The 16,205-nt window shown below is 39.6% G+C and overlaps 1 protein-coding gene across 1 annotated transcript in view; it reads right to left on the minus strand.

The window, feature by feature from the left end:
* IL16 (interleukin 16) overlaps positions 1-16,205 on the minus strand; it is a 36,440-nt gene that overhangs the window by 11,748 nt on the left and 8,487 nt on the right. Inside the window, exons 3-12 of the mRNA XM_080625981.1 lie at positions 9,983-10,119; positions 9,233-9,341; positions 6,911-7,004; positions 6,295-6,437; positions 4,051-4,161; positions 3,303-3,417; positions 3,012-3,085; positions 2,716-2,929; positions 1,546-1,663; positions 400-532 (exon numbers count right to left, since the gene is read on the minus strand). Of these exons, the coding sequence (XP_080482107.1) occupies positions 400-532; positions 1,546-1,663; positions 2,716-2,929; positions 3,012-3,085; positions 3,303-3,417; positions 4,051-4,161; positions 6,295-6,437; positions 6,911-7,004; positions 9,233-9,341; positions 9,983-10,119 (1,248 nt within the window). The remainder of the gene's footprint in view (positions 1-399; positions 533-1,545; positions 1,664-2,715; positions 2,930-3,011; positions 3,086-3,302; positions 3,418-4,050; positions 4,162-6,294; positions 6,438-6,910; positions 7,005-9,232; positions 9,342-9,982; positions 10,120-16,205) is intronic.

Genomic DNA, 16,205 nt, shown 5'->3' on the forward strand with positions numbered 1-16,205 from the left:
AGACTTAAGTTTTAACTACTGAAAGATGGGTGCATAAGCATTTCTTTCATTTTTGGGGTTGTCTTCCCTCTTTGAAATTATTATTATTGCAAATTCTTTCCTGCATAAGAAATATACTTCAGTTTATTCCTTACATGTTCTTTCTGTAGTCTCCTTATTCACAGCACAGAAACTCATGCAGGACTGTCTCCAGTGAGCTTCAAATCTTACATGATTGTATTCAAGATACATCTCAGGTTTGTTTCTGTGCAGTGATGTTTGCAAAGAGATTAGCATCATTGTTATCAATGTTTTTTCACCTGTTTTAGATTAGCACCTACTAAACTTAGTCCTAGTTAAGCTGAGTCTTAGTTCTCAGTATGTGCTTTATTGTAAATCAGAAAGAATACAGTGTGCTACCTGTGGTTCAGGGTGTCTGCTAATAATAATCTGCACTGCACCAGTATCACAATGGCTTAGCACAGCATAAACTTCATTAAGAGTTGTATTTTGTACTGAAGCTTCATTAATTTCAATAATTTCATCTCCACACCTGAAAAGAAAAAAAGACTGAGAATGCAAACAAAACAGATCTTGTCTCACCCATGTGAAAATATACAAAAAGCAAATTCATGTGGTTGACCTTTAATTTGATCACAGATTGAATCATTATGTCTCTTTGTTCCTGTTACAGAAAATGGGATGGGAAAGAGCTGGACGTCAAGGTTTTTTTGATCTAAGTGCCTTGTTGCATGCAACCTTTGAGCTTTCTTCATGCTCAGCTATGCACAGTGTGTGTCTTTGATCTCTCTGCTGTGTGCAGCTCAGCTCCTGCTTCCACCTACATCTTCCTTCCTTCCTTTCTTTCAATTTAACACTTCACTTTTCATGTCTTTATGGTCTGCTAGTGTTATTTAGGATCAGAAAGGATGTAATGTTTCTGCTACGTATTAATAACTTGATAATAGAAAAAATCACAGTTCTTTCAGCTAAAATCTAAGTCATGTAAAGAGAAAAGAGTTACAGGGCATCTGAAGTTAAATCAGAAAAGCCTTCAATGGAAATTCTGTGTTCTGTTCCATTCTAAATATTTTCAACGTTACAATACTAGTTGGTCATAAATCCTACAAAAATGAATTTCTACAAACCCAGTAAATCTCATTTCAGCAAATCTGTATATCTATTGAGTAAGAAGGGGTAGAATTTGAGGAGCTTGCGACAGGAAAAACTAGTGCTCAAACAAGGCAGATTATGCCATATGTCTGGGTTTTTCCAGATACTTTCTCACATTTGGAAATCCCCTCCAGGAAGAATTTGATATGCTTGTCTAAGACCTTCAAAGTTAGCCCAGCCTGGAAAAGAGACTGTCATTTCATGGGGTTGCTATATACAGAAATCCCACATACCCTAAATAAGGATGCTCAAACCCTCAGAATAGCACACATGCTTTAAACCTCAAACTCACAGAAAGCACTATGACTTCCTGCCCAAATAGATCAAATGCAAAACCATAACACAGAGCAATGAAAAACCTGCGCATAAGACAGATCCTCTTTCTCATCCTACCTGAGTCTCCCATCCATATGTGCCACTGAGCCTGGTGAGAGGGTGTGAATAAAAATCCCTGAAATACACCGGAAGTGAGGGATGCTACATAACCCGATTCCAAGGCCAACACCTGGCTCTGAAAGAATTAATAATAGTAAAAAAAGACATAAGAAACAGTCAAATCAAGCCATTGGAGAGACCTTTTTTAAAACTGTCTTCAATTTAGTTACTTTTTTCTATACAAACCAGAGTCTTGTGCTCATGAATGTTTCCCATTCAATATCAGCTGTTGTTCCTACTGATATTTTTCTTTTTCTTTTTTTCTTTCTTCCTTTCTCCCCACTCCCTGATTAAAGTGAGTGCACACCAGTATTGCCTGGAGGTTCCAAGATCTGGTTTGCAATTCATTACTAGTGTGTCACAAACACAGTGCAATGCATTCTGTCATTACAGAAGAGTTCAATTGACTTTAGAAGCAGACAGAGTAGGAAAAAAAAATGAGGAAAAAAATTATCAAAAGAATTAAGGATATGTGGCTATTGTTGATACTGGCTATGTCATCTCAATCTCCTTTCTGTTTTATATAATGCAGGTTAAGATTTTTGTGAGTTTATCATCTTTGCTCTGGATAGTCACTTTAATGTCAAATCCCATGCTGCGTGTTTGGTAAGTCATACTGTTACTGCATAGAGACACTTGTTTGTTGCTTTGTTGCCATCTTTAAAAGTTTATTTAATTCTGCCAATGGTTGTTTATAAATGAAAGATGATGACAGTTGGAGAGGAGGTGAAAGAACTACAATGGTTAAGTCTTTTATTTGCTTTTAAGCCTTTTCAAAAATGGAATTAACTGCATGCATAATTATGGGTAACAGTTGCGTAATCTGCTTAATAATTGGTAGTTGTTGCCAAAAGGTTTACTTTTTCACATGCAGGATATGAATGTGACTTTAGTGCTTGAGTGGAAAAAATGAATTATTAGCTCTTGAGGACAGATGGTGTTCAAATTCCTGCTGTTGCTAGATAGTCGCTAGCACTAGCAAGCACCAAGATCTAATTTAGCCTAGTAAAAAAAAACTTAGTTCAGGAAAAGAATCAGTTTACTGAGGAAAGACATTCAGAGAGCAAATAAACAGTGTTTTGTCAATCAGTGCGTGTTTGCCAGTGCTCAGTTAATTTTAGCCCTTACCTTTGTTTAGGGTAACTTCCATTATGACCCTGTCATTGGGCTTTGTAGCATTTAATGAGAATGCTGCACTTTCTGAACTGAAAGAGCTGTTTTCTTTGGTTATGCATGTACTAGAGCTCAGTGACTGGCACAAGTGGGGTGACAGACAGCTGGAAGCAGAATGAGGTGTGCTGAAGCTTGTCCTGACTGTAAGTGTCAGAAGACCCTTTTTGGCCTGCTAGAAAGAAAAGATAATGGATGAATGAGTTGAGTTCATGTGTGTAAAGACAGAAACTGCTGAAAGGAGAGTACATGACCTTGAATTTTTGTAAAGCATCATAATGTGTTAATCCATGCATAGATTCTCCGTTCAGTTCCAGGATTTCATCACCTGTTTTTGAAGAGAAAATTGTACTATGTTATTGTTACTGTATTGTGCAGTAGGTTACATGATACATACATGTACTCAAAAGGAGTCTTGCAAATACAGTAATGGATGCAGATGTGAAAGTGACTTATGGTTCATTTCAGCTTCACTTTAATTTGCCTTTAGGTATCATTCTTTGGGAATCTGGACTGGGAAAATGGAGAGAAGAGGTATTTCCCACCTTCTTGTAGCCTTCCATCAGCAGCAGCAGCTCCACCAGGAAAGATGGTTTTGACATAGATGCCTATTGGTCCATAAATACTGTCTTTCCCTCCAACAATGCTGAAGCCCAAACCCTAATTTTTTTGAGAAAAAACAGTGTGTGAGAGCCAATTTTCAGTTCTTACGATATTTCATTTGCAGTTTCTTCTGTGCTACTTACATGTGCAGTATGGTCAATGGAGTAGTATAACCCATGAAGAAACAGTCAAACACAGGAAGGTTGTCTGAATTATTTTTTTTTTTTATGTCTTTGAACCAGTAGGTAGCCTTGAGATATTAATTTTTCTGTTCTCCTTCATTTCCTCTCCCATAAATGAGATTGATAAAAACCAGCATATCAGATCTTGATTTTACTACCAATTTCAGACACACAGATGGAGATCTCATGGAGATATCTGTATCTCACTGTCTACCAAACTGTTAATGTGTTGTAAGTTTAACCAACACCAATAGACCTTCCTAGGTAGATACTTTTCATCTACTTATTCTTTACCTAGACGGTGTTGCTAGCTAGATGTGGATGTGTTATTAGAACCTGAATACTGTGCTTCAGCAAAGAGATACTTTAGAAGGTTAAGAAGAACCAACTGAACGGTAACTTATCACTCCTGGCAACTTTGATACCTGAAGTTACTTCCCTGCACTTTGCAGATTACATGTGTGAAATGAAGTAAAACTCTGTGGTAAACCAACAGAGTCAGTCTGACCTTGCCTTGTCCTTTCATCAGTACGATGTTTGAGATTACTGAAGCCTGTGAGCCACAGGATGCATGCACTAGCTGTGCTGTACTTAGTGACTTAGATGGCCTTGAAATTGCCTGTGAACATAAAAAAAGAAAAATCATTTTAATGCAGAACCACAAATTCTTGGGCATATATTAGGACAACTTGTTTGTTTCAAATTATCTTTCTCACAGCCACATGGCATAAATAGTACCATATATTAAAGCTTAAAAAAACCTAAACAATTCTCTCTAATTTTCAGAAGCCACTTGTTATTCAGACCACTACTGCTCATTGAAATTGTCCCACAGTAACTAAGCCAGAGTGAAACTAAGAATGTTATCCCTTGAAATGGTGCAATGGTGTAGAAAGGTCTATTTACGCTCTCACTTGATTCTCCATGCCACAACTCCATTTGTGGCCATTAGGCCGCTAAACAAGTATTAGTATATCTGCCTGTAAGAAATTAACTAAGAAACAAGAAATTCTAACTCCATCTAAATAACTTTCTCTTGGGAGAAATAGAACCTGTTTTTAAGCATTTCTCCCAGAATATAACATAGCACTCACAAAAGTTCTTTGGACTGTAAACTACCCTGTGCTGCCTCTGTTGAGCCACCACATAGGCTTCTTTCTACTGCTGCAACAAGTGAAGCACATCTTTTTTGCTTGATAACCAAGGTAAGAAATTTCTCAGTGCTTTTCCTCCCTTTATTCCATAAATAGTGGATTTCCTAACTTCAGCCCCTGAGATTTGACTCATTTTAATGAAACTTTAAGGAAATATTTAATGATAACCTCCTATCTGAACATGAAATTTGGTACTGCAAACTGATTTAAGCACTGGCAAAAGTCATTTTAAAGCTAACTATGCATGAAGTTCAGCAGGGCCAGTGTTAATTGTGCTTATTACAAGTCCAAGAGGGTTCAATGCTTTTTTTTAATGCAGCAAAGTGAAACTAACAGGTGTTGAGGCATGTGGAACATCAGCCAGAATTTCAGCTTCTGCATATACGAGAAAATAAGTCTCAATTTTGATGTGAAAACAGGATTAATTGTTCAGCATGGGACTGGGAACATGGTTAAGAAAGAAATGTCTGTGCAATACCAAAATCATACTCTCCAAAAAGCATAACTCTGCCAGATGAGGTTGATTACTTATTCCTTTGTTGGGCTTCTGAATGGGCAATTGGAGGTTTTCAATTTTCTTTTGCTTCTGTGTGGGGCACTGTATTTAATATTTCTGTGTGTGGTGGGTAACAATACTGAAAACCAGGATGCTGCCAAAGAGCTTCAGCCAATGGGTGCATGTACCACATAGGACCCTCAAGCAGCAGGAAGCCCAGCATATCCCTGAGGGTCAGTGTGTCTGCACGAGTGGTGTTTGGTTGGGATGTGTGCTCAGCTTGTCACCTCCTTACCCCGTGGGAGCCCAGGAGGGACTGCTGAGGGACTGGCCGGGAAAAGGCAGGAAGCAGCAGTGAGTCCCCAGCCAAGCCTTAGGCAGGGCGGGAGGTGGCAGCTGAGCGTGAGGATCTTCACCTTCATCTCCCCACTCCAGGCTTGAGCTTGGGGACCTTCATCTATAAACACCAACACCCTCTTTACCCTGCCCATCCTCCGCTCTCTCAGACATCTGTGAATCACTCGGCATCCATCTGGAGAGCAAGAGACTGTCAGTCTGTAGCCCATATTAATGGGGTTGTTTAAGTATGTCTGATTTACTGTGGGGCAGAAAGCAGGATGCCTTGTGCAGCCAGCACGGCTGAGGGCAGTCACTATCAGCCATGAGGTGACTGTGGGGCTCGTGGTGGCGGGGCCCAAAGCTTGGGTTGGGGTTTTATCACCACAGGCACAGAGCATCTCCACAGCCAGTGGCGGGAAAACGCTCGGAAAGGGCTCTTCAGGGCTGAGCTCTGAGGCGGCTCAGGATGGCTACCACGGTGGTGTGAACCACACAGCAGGATTGACACACACTGTAAAACTGCTGGGGCAACGGGAGGGAGAAGATGATGAAGAATTGGCGTTTTTCTGGCACAGAGCCTATCCCACTCTTAGTCCTCACAGAGGACGGATGGGGTTAAAAAGTGGAGGAGGCCACGTGCGCCATCTTCCCTGACCGGGTCTGCAAGTTAGGTTTTGGCGGGAATGTGACTGCTGAGGTTGTTGAGGCATTCTAATTGGAGACAGTTTTATGTGTGTTTCAAGTGATTTCCTGTGTCACTTACTGGGGTTCTGCCTCCAGAGAAGTCCAGCTGTTGAGAAAGAGATTTGCGGCTGGTGTGGAGAGCATGGGGCTGCCGGTCTCTGAAGGGCACGGCTTTCTGGGGCATCATGCAGTCCATCTCTCCTATCCAGTACGAGTTTATGCCTGACAGACATGGGGGGGGAAGCTGGGTTATTTCTCAAGCGTCGGACATTTCTGCACATTCATTTTATCAGGTAAATGTTACTTAGAAATGTTTTTTCTCTTGTAAATCTGTCTGTGAAGGAAGTGATCTTCTCAATCCTCACTGTGAGGGTAGCCATTGATATTAAATACAGTAAAAAGCAAACATTCCCTATCAAAAAAGCACTGGCCTATTTAGAATACCGCTACATAATACATATATATAATACTATATAATACATAAAATTGGATGCTTATGCACAAAACATCTGACTGTAGGAGATTGTGAATATAAAAGCTGGTGCTTTTATGCATCAGCAATTCTTAGCTAAGGATCCCAGACTAAATTTGGACTACAGCTGCAGTTTCTTTCAACACTGCAGTACCATCACACGATAAAGTGCTGCATGCTTCCAGACTATGACAAGAGAAAAGAGTACTTCTTTGCAACTTACTGGTTGAGTTACTACGAGTCCGTTGACATGCAGCTTTACTGTGCAGAAAACCATTTTGTATTTCCAAAGGCTTTTCCTTACAGGTTGGTTTTTCCTAAAAAAAAAAAAAAAAAATGCTGAAAATTATCTAAACTTAAAAATAAAATTTCTCCTAATTTGGCTTGCATAAATTTCAGCTTGAATCAAATGCATGGAGCAAAATTAACTATTTAAAATAAACAGATATAAAAATAATAAAAAGATAATAAAAGATAATAAAGGAGAATGCAGCTCAAAATGTTGCTATAAAATGATTATAATTTGCCCAAGTAATAAGATAGAAATAGATTCAGGTCTTTATACAAAATAGACAGAAAATTAATTGGAAACCTCCCGTTGGCTCAGACAGACGAGTACTTTGATGTATGGTTAAACTGTAGCCATACTTGTTTAATATCTTGAAATAACTTGTGCTTTGTGTTTATTGGTCTCTATCACCTCAGAAAAGCCTCAGCTTTGCAGTGGGAGATAGGCGTCTAACTTTTCATTTAAAAGAGATGCTTTTTAGTCAAAATATGATCCGATTGTTTAAAAACCTGTGTGGACTAGGCTTTAGTGTTTTGCAAAGGTTCAGTCCCTTCTACTTGGAAACTCTTAATTGCTTTAGAAAATACGGCCACTAATTCTAGCATTTTAAAATTTGCAGATGAAACATTCAGGTTTTTAGAACAGTTTGAGAACAAATAAATTATCGCATCTGAATAACAGTTGATGTTGGGAATAATTTCTGGATGGGTATGGTTCCTGAAAGTCCTGCTTCTTTTGCAACATGGGGAATGCCATTGAGCCTGAGGGAATCACAGTTTAAGGAAAAACATTACTAAATACAGACAGCATATGAAAACTGAAATATAGTAGACCTCCAAATGTAAAATAGGTTTGCTCAGCAGTATTCTGTAGGGAGTAAGAAGGCCACAAGAGCAGCATCAGAGCAGGATCTATTTGTTCTACTCTATCTGGATCCAAACAAGACAAACACTTTCTTCCAGAAGCCTGACTTGGAGATACCTCAAAAGCTAACTAATGATAATTTTCCTCTTCGACAGCAGGTGGAGGCATTGTCAAGTAGCAAAATCCTACTAGGGCTTTCCAGTCCCATTCCCTTAGGGCATTCTCCAAAACAAGAAATGCAGAGAAGATAAAGAGGCATTTTGAAAACGATTTTGCAGTGTTTCTCTTGCCAAGCCAGCTAGCTTGAAAAGCCTTTGCTATTAACCCTTAATTAATTTGGTGCAGGCTTTAAATGCACAAGTCACCTGGCTGCCACTCGGGTGGCACTATGCTACAGAAGTTTAATATAGTTCATCTCTGGACACTTTGACTTTTAAAGGAGAGAAAACAAACACAAATCTTGGCAGAATACAGCAGACGTCTGGGTGAGACAGTTCACTGGTGTACTAGGAAGAGGCACACTCAGACCTGATAGCAGCTCCAGTCAGGGTTTCTTTCTCAGCCTAGGATTATAACATAGCTTTCTATGTGACCCATTTGCAGATAACAGAAAGTGCCTTTTTCTCCATGAATATAAAGATCTGGACTCTGCAATAAATCTCCTTCTGAGCTCTATCATCTTCAAAGTGGTAAATGTGTGGTAGGGGACTAACTCTGTCCAGTCATCATCCTCCAGAATTCCTCCAGAATTTGCAAGCAAAAAGCCTTTGGTGCCATCTGGTTGGGATGGGGATGAAAGGCTTGAAATGCAAGCCTGAAATGAAATGTGTCTAATCCAATGAAATGGACTCCGTGAAAGAAAGATCAAAAGGGTTTTCCATGGAAAGACTTGGTGATAATCCAGGGTTACTGACCTGCTGATGCTGCCTCCTGTTCCCCTCTCTCTGTAGCACACTCCAGTAACATTCACTGTGGGAGGTTTTTAGATCCTAGACCCACAGAACTACTTCAGTACAGTCCCTGTTGTCTGTCTTCTGGATTCATGGATCTCCCCTTAAAATCCACCTCTGTCTTTGCTCAATTTCCAAATGGAAAATTAACATTGGCAAGCTAAGTGTTTCTAAAAGGAGGGGGCATACAGCCCTTGCTAGAATTTCCCAGGGCCTTGGCCTCCATAGCCTCTGTTTATCTGGGGAAACAAAGCTATGCTGAAAGTCGCCAGAGTCTGACCACAAGAGGTTTGGGATTTTGTCAGGAAGAGCAAAACCATGTTCTTCAAATGTCTGATGCACAAATTCCGCCTCTCTCTCAAGTTAATGTCAAATCACCCTACAGCTTGTGGGAGGGGACCACAACTTTCATACTTACTTTGCTTGCCATCATGGTGTTCACCAGCCGTGTTGTTGGGTGATTGAGAGATTCAGCCTCCTTGCTGGACAGATCTCTAAGTGATTGCCCATTTAGCGCTAACAGTTCATCCCTTGGGCTCAGACATCCATCCCTTTAAAAAAAAAAAATCGAAAAAATGAGCACATTTGCATATTGTTTTACAAAGGACAGTATGGCACTATTGTGCTATGTGTCTCACTAAATGAAGAGTCAGCTGCAATCCTTCCTTTGCCTTGCGGGATGTCTTGATGTGTGATACACCCCAAACCCTGCTAGGATTTTTCCCTGTTGCTACTCTCTTCTGCTCAGTCCTCGTGATCAGTGACTGCCTTTCCACATACAGCTTACATTTCAGCAAAATATTCGTCCTCTTTTACCATCCTGCATTTACAAGTTGCTTTATTCCCTGTCAGGAACTTTGTCTTACATTGCTAGGCCGGTGACATATCCTACGTTGTCATTTAATAGGGCATCTATTTGAAAACTTGATGTTACATATAGTCTTTCATTCTTCCAGGTTTTATTTCTTAGTGTAACTGAGAAGCATTAGACCCCTGAATGTTTGCAGTTTTATTTTTCTAAAATCTTGACCTGTCTCTCCAACTGGAAGTGGTGTAAGGAATATTTCCAAACATCTCTGCCTTTCCCTGAAACTAAGCTTCAAGGCATAGCTTGTCACAGAAAGCTGGTCATGCAAAATCTGTGCAGACAAATGGCTCTCTAATGAGGCTGCTGGCTCCACATGTACTGTACCTGTTTGCTGCTGCTCCAGCAGGCACGTGGCTGCCTGTGAGGCCCTTCCAGAGAGATGCACATTTTGGGCTCCTGGAGAGCTTTATTCCTGAGCTGCAGTTCCCTGTGGTTGCACATAGCCTGCAGATGCAGCTGTCCTATTCAGAAGATGAAAGGTTGAATGAAAGAAAATGTATCAGGGATGTTAAAAGTTATTTAGTTATCTTGAACCTTTTTAAGAAATACAGAAAGTGCTCTTGTTCTTAGAACCAGATTGCCTCCAAGTAGAACAGGAACAGGCCTTTAGCACTGTGCAGTTGTGAAAGAATAATTGTGTTATTGAGTCAGTGTTTAAAAAAAGTTGTTTTCCTAAAGGCTTCAGTGGCTTCTGGCTACAAAAGGGAAGTATAGAATAGAGTGGCCCTTTATGTAGAGGGGAAGAGAACAGATAATAGACTTTTCATAGTAACTGGACAAATTTTGTCTACGTTAACTATTATAAGGGAGGAAAATAAACATGTGCCAGAAAAGGAAATACTCTGGAAAACAGAAGAGGTCTGAATGGAAAATAAGTGTATACAAAACACTAGAAGCTCCACCCCTGCTGCTGCCTTGTTAAGAGGGGGCAGGGGAGCAGAGAGGTCTGCAAAAGTGGAAGATTCTTTGTCCACTCCAGACTGGTTGAGGTTGCTGTAGTCTGTGTGTTGCATATGGAGGACTAATTACAAGCACATTTTTAACAGAGTTATGAATTGTTAACAAATGGCCATACAGAAAGAGAAATAGTGTCTTAAGTCATAGGAGTAAATAAACAAGGAATGGATTGACTGAGCACGTGAAGGACAACACATTCATCTAGGAAATACACTCCTGCAGCACATATGCATGTATGCTTAAAAATATAAAAAAGACAAAAAAAGCTGGAAAGTTAGCACACAATTTCTTTTCCATTTGTTTAGTAAATCTCCTAATTCAAGTATTAACTCATTCTGCTCCTAACTGAACCCACCTCCTCTGCCCTCGCCAGCCTCTCCATACTCCACAAAGTGAAGAGGGCTCTCAGTGTATCCTGGATCCAGGCTTGTTCCCAAGAGATTTGTATGACTGAGGTATAGATTTCTGAAGGGGAGGCAAATTTCATATGTTAGGACAGGCCACAAGACACAGCGGTGGTCAACTGTCTGTATTGCTCCCAGGTCCCCTGGTCAGAGTGGCACGAACTATTTCCAGTAATCTGTAGTCCTTTAATAGCATAAGGAAAGCTGCATAGCCACCTTCTTCACCATCAGCAGGGGTTAGAGTTCATCCAGCTCCAAGGGCTAAAATCATTATGTCCTTTGACCACAAATCAATAGGCATCACATCATACCTGACTGACAGCAAACACAAACTTTGAATTTACAGCAATGTCAATAAAGTTCATCATCTTGTGAGTTGACTGTTGAAGCCTGTTTCCCATTCTGAAGCTTGCCAGAGTAAATCTAAGTCTATGAATGAATACAGTATTTAACTTGGAGCCCTAGGCTCAATGCAGGCTGAATTCAGTAGGTAATGGATAAGGGCTATACTTGTATTGACTGACCTGCTCACTCGGTGGGTTTGTTTGCATTCCAGATTGTCTGCCATTAATGAGGAGTGTCTGAATTTTAAGAAGACTTTTCTGTTCATGTAGAGTGCTTCTAGTGAGTAATGGGTAAGTGTATAAGCATGGACAGAATTCTATCTTAAACCAGTTTGTTTGAAATCTATATTTACTTTTCACCCAAGGTAAATATCTTGGGAAATACATAATTGAAATCAGGACTACATTGTGCTCTTTTTTATCTTGTGTCACTGTTTTGAAATTTTTGGTGTGATAATAAAGATTAGAATTCTGATGTCTTAAAATCTCAGACCTTGAGAAGCAAAATATGCAAGCTACCTTTTCTGTTTGTTTACATTGGTCATTTGTTTTAGGTATCAGTAAGAAATTACAGGCCAGATTCTGTGTATATGAAGCATCCATTAAACTCAGTTTTCAGTAGGGTTATTGTAAAACATGAGAACTGTAAGATATATAGTAAAGGTAGAAATTATTTTGTTGGTTGGCTAAGTATTTTGGGATGTCAGCTGATCATGGATTGGAGTTGAGGTGAAAGAATAATTGTATTATAGAGTCAGTCTTTAAAAATATTTGTTGTTTGTTTGTTTTCTGCAGTCAAAGTTCAAATTTGGATTTGCCAACTTCTCTTGTTAGGTGTCTTTACTATTGCATACTGCTCCCTTAAAATAGCTGTGTATTCTCTCATATCCTCCAACAGTATATCTGTTCAGACATGCACACGAAAGTCTACATAGCTGTTCGCACTTCATTTTGTTCTTGATTTTAACTTAATGTTGAGCCTTTTCAGACTGTCCCCAACTCCTCTCTGTTAAGAGCACAGTCATGCTTATATCCTTCCTAAATCTTGTTCATGGTGTTTATAAAAATCCTCATAATTAATTGTTCAGAAGTTATTTGGCTTTAATCAGTTTCACAGGACATCACAAACTGTAGTGGGTTTGGCTCTGAAATTTTTCATTGCAGTACCACATAAATCCTTTGGAGAAGGCATTTGATTTTGTACAATGAGGCACAGGCCAGGCAGGAAATTAGGGATTGTATTGGGTCATATATGTGAAATAACACCAAGTAAAATCTGATATGAATATTCTTTCCCTAAGCAATAAGTTGTATGTGCTTAGTCAGAAGGAAATTAGAGGTTAAATCTGTTTTACACTACAGAAAAATCTTGGGAACAATTTTTGTTTAAATCTGTAGTCATTTTACCAAGTTGGGCTACATTTGAAATTAGCTCCATGTGTCAGCCCTTTCTGCAATTAATGTATGTGAATCATTTTAAAAAAGAATAAGTTTTTATGGGGCTGGAGGGACATGTGGCAAATATCTGTATGTTGTCAGCATCTGTGCTTTTTTTTGCACTTTTTTGGGTCCTGGATATAGATCACTACATTCACATCCAAGTTATTGCAACATGACAGAAAATTAATAAAAGCTGTTCTTTAAAAAAATAAACATTTGACCAGTTCATGTGCCAGCAGTCAATTTGCTTTGGGTTTTGTTCCTTATTATTTTTTATTTCCTGTCTCACTTCTTATTTTATGCATAGAAATACTGCTGATGGTTCCAAGAGTAAAGACAGCATTTATTTTGCATCCTCCTCCTTTTTAAAGTGTTCTGTTTGTTCTGAAAAGTGATTTATAGCTCCGAATGTAATGAATGCTGAAAATTTGCTAAAATAAAGTTGGCAGGTGGATTCTAGGTCAGCCTTGCCTTGCATGTATTAGGACATATGCTTAAACACATATTTGCTGAAAGTGAATAAAATCTCTCTGCTTATAAGGGGCTTTTGCCACCTTCAAGACTCTGAGGAAACTTGTATCTGCATTATAATATCCACTCATGGCTTTGAAAACAAGATGAAGAAAGTCTGTGGAAATGCATGATAAGCAAAATATGTCTTTAAACTGAATCTGCTTGGCTGCATGACGAAGAGCAAAGGTGGAGTTCAAGAGACTTCTTGAATGCAATTTTGTCACAGGTGAGAGTAGATTAATTTTTCATGGGTTTAGTTCTGGAAAAGTAATTTGTGCTTCCTGCCCAGCTCTCCTGCTGCCCCCCCTCTTTTTTTTTTTTTTTTTTTTTTTGGTCATGCTAAATGCAAAGCTTTTTAGGATGTTTTTCTATCTGCCATTTAAGAGATTTCTTTTCCCTTCATGTTTTCATTAGGCATTTCTAGCCTACAGTCCCATCTCAAAACATCTAATTCCAGATGTTGTTTAGAAATAAGGGTAACCATGGCATATGTGGAAAACTGAAAAGCTTTTGTGTGCTCTTAACGTAATACACAGTGGTTAGATTGTCTGAAATGAAGTAAAGTGTTATACAAGGCTAGTTCAAGTAAGGTCTTTGACTCATCTAACCAAGCATATGACAATGAGGTGATTGACTGCTGGTTTAAAAAAAAAAGAAAAAAAAAAACAAAACAAACAAACAAAAAAATCTAATAACAGTACAATAATGAATTTAAACATTTAGCTTTCTGCCCTCCTGATTGTGAAATGGCTGGGGCTTCCAAGGGGAACATTAAGAGAATACAGTCTTTGGGGATTTTCTTCAATAACCATTTTATTTCTGCATTAGTTTTAGCAGAGGAAAGTCCAGATTCTCTCTGGCATAAACTGACATGACTCCACTGACTCTGGTGATGCCTTGGTCTTTTCAAAATATTTATAGTAGATGTAATTCATTTTCCCAGCAACATATTCCCTTTGCAATTAATTAAATGGCAGAAGCTAGAAAGCCTTTGGATGATGCAAGAAGCAGGGCATGGGATTAAGGTTTTGCCCAAGGCAGATGATTCAGTGCATCAGATGTTATAGATGAACCTTTCCACCAATCGTCTGGCCTTTGGTATGTTTTTCTGGGAGTCTTTGCCCTGGCACACATTTTGCAGCACACACTGTCTTAATGTAACAGCCTCTTTCCCAACTTGCTTTGGAGATAACATGGCCCCAGTGTCACAAAAGCAAGAAGGCCAGGAAGAAAAAAGGACAGAACAAGTAGGAAAAAGGTGAAGGACACATGAAGGACACATAAGTGCAGTCTCCTTTCCTGGCTTTTTTTTTTCCCATCATGCCCTTAGGCTCATGTTAGAGATGTTATGGTCTGTTGCTGTAACACTTGTCCTGGTACCAAAGGGCCAGCTAACTGGTACTTGCATAAAAGTGAGTTAATGAAATTATATTCTGTGGTGACCAAGGGAGAAAAATGACCTTTGTCCTTCAAGCAGAGGGTTAGGGACCAAAGGAAGCAAGAATAAAGAAGTCTCTAGAACTCACTGAAACCATGCAGTCGAATCAGCTTGGATCCAAAGTTTCCGTAAAGAGTCAGCCCTTCCCTGTTATAGTGTATTCTAGATTTTACTTCAGCATTGCTACAACCCCCTCTGGCTGGTAACTCTTGGTGCTTCCCAGGGCATTGGTGGTGCAAGGAAGAGGTAATGGAATGCTGTTTGAAGCAGCTGTCAAACCCAGCAGAGACTGCTCTTCTCTGAAGGAGTTTATATTATCTAATCCTGTGTGTTCTCCCTACAACTGGCATAGTTTCAGGCTTTGTAGTGACACGAGCAGGCATGGGCATCTTCCAGTGTTTGCGGTGTCGGTGCAAAAGGTATCAGACACTGCTCACAGTGGTTTTATGTTTTGCTTTCAGGCTACATGAATATAGCTGTTTCTGTGAGAAGTAAACTATAAAAGAGATCTGCTTGTTTATACACTGACACACTGACTTTCCAGCTCTGTCCGTACCAGACTAAGCACACCACATCTTGGAAGCTAAGTGGTCCAGGAGCTGACTGAACAGATGACACCCAGGTAATTTTGAGTGCTCTAGATGCAATGAACAATAGGCAATATGAGTGAACATTGAAATACAGAAACCAAATGAATTAAAGGGCTGTTCATCTGCTGTCATAATTGGTGCCAGTACATTAGAGATGGGGGAGGGAGGGGAATCTTTGCTATTTAGACTATATAATGAGATACTTTGAAGAGGATGTATAGATTAATGGATTGGACTGAGAGATTTTTCTCAGGTGCTATCTCACAAGGCAAAGTTGTTATGTGCTCTAAGATTTTGATACAGTTTCTCTTTGCCTTGGTGTGCACATTATGTACTTCTACTGCTTGCTTGTACAATCAGCCAAGCAGAAGGAGAGAGATGGCTGGGAAGTTTATGAAATGATAGTCCTTAGAGGGAACAACTCTAGCTGCCTTCCTGCTGAGAACAGGTAGATGAATGCAATGCACATTCAAATGCACACATGCTGATGCAATGCACAGAAGATCCTAAGGACACAGAGATGACAAGAAGGAACAATGTGGCATTTGATAGGAAGTGGGTAGTAGTATGGTGATGTACTTTGCTGAAGATATGATTCCTTCAGTGCTCCTGACTTCTTCTTTCCTCACTTGCTTTAAGGTATCTCATAACAAACTGCTTTCTCTTTTCCTGTCTTTGCAATTCCACATGCTCTCTACCATCTCCATTTCATTTTCCCCAGATTGTCTCCTGTTTAATTCCATTCTCTGTACATCACAGTGGCGGCTTTTCTGTGAAAAAAAATTACTGGGAATAGGACTGCAGCAGGAAAGTGAGGTAGATATCTGTGGCAGTAGGGTAGGCTGAGGTTAAAGGAGGACA

This window comes from Psittacula echo (genome assembly GCF_963264785.1).
Source record: "Psittacula echo genome assembly, chromosome: 10".
Lineage (NCBI taxonomy): Eukaryota > Metazoa > Chordata > Aves > Psittaciformes > Psittacidae > Psittacula > Psittacula echo.